The sequence below is a fragment of the Trypanosoma rangeli genome (assembly GCF_003719475.1).
Source record: "Trypanosoma rangeli strain AM80 chromosome Unknown Tra_15.4_contig_00717, whole genome shotgun sequence".
NCBI lineage: Eukaryota > Euglenozoa > Kinetoplastea > Trypanosomatida > Trypanosomatidae > Trypanosoma > Trypanosoma rangeli.
In genome coordinates, this window is record NW_021706464.1 from 1 (window position 1) to 4,747 (window position 4,747).

Here is a 4,747-nt window from a genome sequence, read left to right on the forward strand (position 1 = left end):
TTTCTCTTCTTCGTTGTGTGCATCCGTGTGTGATTGTGTCATGATGCCAGTTCTTGTAGATTATGTGCACCGTCTCCTTTTACTCTTTCTTTTGTGTGTTGTGATGTCTATTTTAAATATGTTTTGTGATTTTGTTCTATATTTTGGGTTGTTTTCCTTTTAGTGCCTTCGTGTCTATTTTTTTCCAGGTTGTGTGAGACTATCGTGTATTATTATTGCCCACGTTTTGTTTTGTTTTCCGTTTTTTTTTTTCCCCTTTTCACTCTTCCTTCAGCAGCGCAGGGGCGGGCACCGCTGCTCTTCCCAGATGAATGCGGTGCACGCTGCACACGTAAAGCAAAATAAAAAATACGACTGTAAATAAGTGTATACGTAATGTGTACACACATGTATATCTGTTTTACCACCTACTCTGCACGGATGTAAATGTAATCTCTGCTTGTCGAGCCGCATAACGGAGTTTGTTTGTTTTTTTGCTACCATCACCCATGTAATATATATATATATATATAATTCTTCTTTTACTTGACAATTTCCAAAGGGGCCAGGATGAAGCATTCAAAGTTACAGCTCTATATTACTGGGTTCGGTCCCTTCAAGGCGATCACAGTGAACCCAAGCGCCATTGTTGGAGAGTCTGTTTCAAATGAAATGATGAAAGACAATGAACTCCAAGTGCATTATGAGGAACTGGAGGTTACCTTCGACGCGGTGTCTGCGTACTTTAAGTGCCTTGAAGACACACTCGGAAATTATATGGAAGAGGATCCTGAAGGATGTGTTCTAATCGTCCATGTCGGACTTCACAGTCGTGAGCAGGAAGGTCAACTGCGGATGGAGGTACGCGCCTACAACGAACTCGAGGGGTTTCCCATTGAGGAATTACGCCCCTTGGACATGTATATGGAAAGTGTCTTTGGATGCGACTGGGGTGGCATGGCAACGGCGGCTACGGAGCTTATAAGGCAGCTTAATGTGGAGATATTAACCGAGGGTCATGAAGACGGAGGCCGTCAATTGCCGCGTTGGATTATATCCCGTGATGCTGGTCGGTATTACTGCAATTACACTCTGTACCAAAGTCTGAAGCTGCAAAAAAAATGGAAGGGTCGTGTATTTCCTGTTTTTGTCCACATCGCCAATGCGTTTACATGCAATAACCCCAGTTTAGGAGAGCAGACGGCGCAGGTTCATTCACTTGTATCAGCACTGGTGCAAATTGTGCGTAATAAGAACACGACTTTGTAAGGGTATGATGCTTTTTTTTTTTGGTCTTTCTACCTTGTTTTGACTGCTTTCAATATATATATATATAAATAAATATAAGTATAAATATATATTTATTTTTATTAAAACGCTTCGTTGTGGTATGTGTGGGGTCTTTGTTTTTATCATAGTTACCTGCATATATGTATGTGTGTGTGTATGTGTGTGTGTGTGTGTGTGCCTAATTATAATGTTTTACAGTTCACCATGTGAAGCTGTTTGACACTTTATATTGTGTTTTGCATGCATGTACGTACACAATATGGTAGTCACAGCTGGAGCGCACTACGTGCCCTTTACGGAGGTACATGTTATTTCTTTCGCATATATTTTACTGGGTCCAGCGGCCGCGGCTGCAGACGTACCTGCATTTTTGTGACTTTCTCTCACGTCTTATCAGCTCTATGATTGTTATTTTACGTGTTGTTGTGACCTCCTCTGTTGGTTGATTCCTCTCTGTGTATGCGGCGCACCTCCTCTCATCCGCATCACAGCAGTCGTGTTCTTTCCAAAGCCTGAGGGGGAGGAGGCATAAAAAGCAGAAGACAAACAGAAATTATCAGGGATTATTATTATTTCTTTTTATTATTTATTTTTTCTTAATTTTAGAAAAATACAAATAACGACAAACAAAAAAAAAGCTGTAGATGACCGCGCCACCGCCGTGGCTCCCATTCACTGAATACGTCATTATGGCGTTAGAACACCCGCCTGATATGTTTGTAACAAGGCTTGCAGTGTGTTGCACCATGCTCTTTCTGACGCGCTCAGATCCTGAACTGCTGAGAAGTCTTTGCCACAAGTGGGCAATCCGCTTTTCCAAGGACCGAGCCACTTTGGTGGCTCGCTTACGACGACGCGTACGAGCCTCACTGAGCTTTCCTCTTACTTTCATTGGTTCTGTGGATAGTACAAGCAACCTCCCGTCGGCTTCTAAACTGTGCGACCCAGACGGATGTGTGGAACACTTTCTAAGACTTGTTAATACGCTTGTCCCAATGTACTTTTCTTGGAATTGGCATCGTACGGAGGATGTGATCAATATCAACAAGGAATATGAAGTTTATGTTCGACATAACATACTCCCCATGTGTATGGCGACGGATCCTGAGGAAGATGTGTCGGATGGGGAAGAATCCTTCTCTTTGTTTCCACCCCATTCCCCATCTTGTGGTATTGAACATATATTTAGCCCCATAACTGCATGCCCATGTAGACAACTAGAAGACGAAGCAAAAAACGGTCCGATGGAGTTGCCCTTATCCAGCTTTGTGTCAGTTGGAAACCTTTTGGCACGTATTAAAAATTCACCTGATGGTCTTGTACTAATATTTCACGCGAGATTCTCCGCAAAGAGCTGCGCGGCTGTGGATATTTTTCATACTATTTTACAACGCCGGTTGCTGGATCCCCTACCTGCTGTTTCTGTTGTTCACGTTGTAGCTGAGCCGGAGCTTGCGAACATGTTTAAAATCTCATGGTTTCCGACCATCATTTACATGCCCCCTTTGGCTCCGGAGGAGCTTGCCCGCTCATTGTGCGAAGAAAGAACATTCTCTCCAGAGTTAACTTCGGTTGAGGCTGCACCCATTTGCCCTCAATGTGATAGTGGTATTGGTAACAGCGCGGTTCGAAAGACTGCAGTAATTAATTCAGGCCCTTCACTATCAGAAATTTTGTATGGCCTGTCTCCGCGTTCATGCACTCCTTCTTGTTCTACCATGCATGAATCTTATGTTAGTGAGGAGGAACTATCTTGCATTATTGGAAGGGGGCTTCACCGCTTTTACCCTGCAAATGCTGTTATAACGGTTCCTGCGCTAGCTGAATGGATTAACAATAAGGGATTGAGTCGTCCGCGGACCAAGGATGATGAGGGTTTTGTGAGTCGTATTAATGATCTTCGTGAAGATGAAAAGTTTCAACGGTATCGTGAAATGGTATCAGCTGTGGTGATGCTTCGTCAACTGCAATGCAAATCGAATGATTATTGTAGGGCGGCGGATGGGGAGTCCCCGGTATTTATTTTTATGGGTGGCGGTATGGCAGCAGGCAAGAGTACTGCGGCAACCGCGCTGTCACGCAGTGCGTGGTGGGAGAAAAATAAAGATAACATAGTCTTGGTGAACGCGGATGACTTCAAGGTTGCCATGAGTCCATGGTCGAAAGGTGTACATGTCATGCATGAAAGCAGTACGCGTGCAGCGGAAAAACTTTTGGTGAAGGCGATCAATCAAGGTCGCAATATCGTCTTCGACAGTACCATGATGTGGCGTCCGTTCATTCAACAAGTCATTGAAATGGTCCGCCATGCGCACACAACCTTATATCAGCAAGGGGTTGGGTATAAGGACAATGGAGCCATTGAAGAATACTTCAAGCCCCTTGGACCGCGACCGAAACCGCTGTCCATGCCCTATGAGATTCGTATGCTTGCCATCACAGTGGAGGCGGAGGTTGCCGTTCCCCGCGGAATTCTTCGTTTGTTTTCAACGGGAAGGGGAGTGCCCATCCCAATGCAACTGCGCTCTTTTCGTCTCTTTTCAGAGAATTTTGAAACATACATTGAGTGGGTCGATAAAGCCATTCTTTTCAACAACAATGTTGTTGTGAATCTTACGAAGGGTGAGTTGCCCCCGGTTCTTGCGGAGAAGACAGAGGATGGATTACTTATTCATGATGAGGAGGCCTACGCGCTCTTTCTGCGTCATCGGCTTTTAAGGGAAGACGCAGACAACGCGTTGGAGCTCTATCCTTGCAGCAACAGTGTAGAGGTTTAGAGCAGGCGGTGAAACTCGCCCGCACCGTATTTATGTTTCTATTTGCATTCTTTGTTGTTGTTGTTGTTTGTCTTAGCACAGCTTCAAGGTCCGCTCTGTGTTTGGGCGTTCTGTGTGGTGTTCTGCGGATATTTCCTGCCGTTGTTGCTGTCGCCGTTGATTTCTGTTCGTGTAACTTCATGCAGGACAGGGATGGCCGAGCACGCGCCAACTACGCGTACACGGGCATAGAGAGGGAAGGAGAGATAAGTCAGACGGGCACTCTCTCGTTTTTTTTTGTTTCTTTGCTCACGCTTGCTTCGCTCTACGCCAGCAAAGACACGAACGAGACGCGTTACATTCAATGGCGGCGGCGCTTAAAGGCCCAACGGGGGGAAAGGAGGAAACGTGCAAGCGCCGGAAGCATCAGAAGAAAGGATTATGGAGAGTGGGGACTCGAAGCAGAGTGCACGTATTGTCGATGCATGCGCAAACGAAAAGTCATGGGAGGACCTCAGGGGAAACGGTGCAAGATACACAGACAGGTGAATTGGAGGGAGAGGGAGTGCACCACCGAAAGGTTAAGCCTGAAAGAAGAGTGAGATGAGCGAGCAACCAAATGCTTATGAAAGAAGAGTGGTAAAAGTAGAGGAGAGAAAGATAGAAAAGCAGCAAGAATAATTTTTAAAAAAAGGGGGAGGGGTAAACCAAATGTTGTTTTT

General features: G+C 45.2%; 2 protein-coding genes across 2 annotated transcripts, besides 5 other annotated features; both read left to right on the top strand.

The window, feature by feature from the left end:
- The first annotated feature begins 493 nt into the window (after nt 1-493).
- Nucleotides 494-512: a microsatellite.
- Nucleotides 513-549: 37 nt separating this feature from the next.
- On the top strand, nt 550-1,248 carry TraAM80_09901 (pyroglutamyl-peptidase I (PGP); the record flags this gene model as incomplete). The annotated part of the gene is made up of 1 exon (XM_029386557.1): nt 550-1,248. The coding sequence occupies one exon, from the start codon at nt 550-552 to the stop codon at nt 1,246-1,248; it is 699 nt and encodes a 232-aa protein (XP_029233594.1).
- Nucleotides 1,249-1,300: 52 nt separating this feature from the next.
- Nucleotides 1,301-1,350: a microsatellite.
- Nucleotides 1,351-1,414: 64 nt separating this feature from the next.
- Nucleotides 1,415-1,446: a microsatellite.
- A 385-nt stretch (nt 1,447-1,831) lies between these two features.
- Nucleotides 1,832-1,874: a microsatellite.
- Nucleotides 1,875-1,913: 39 nt separating this feature from the next.
- TraAM80_09902 (uncharacterized protein) lies at nt 1,914-4,046 on the top strand (the record flags this gene model as incomplete). The annotated part of the gene is made up of 1 exon (XM_029386558.1): nt 1,914-4,046. One exon carries the CDS (start codon nt 1,914-1,916, stop codon nt 4,044-4,046), a length of 2,133 nt encoding a protein of 710 aa, XP_029233595.1.
- A 51-nt stretch (nt 4,047-4,097) lies between these two features.
- Nucleotides 4,098-4,114: a microsatellite.
- Nucleotides 4,115-4,747: the final 633 nt, after the last annotated feature.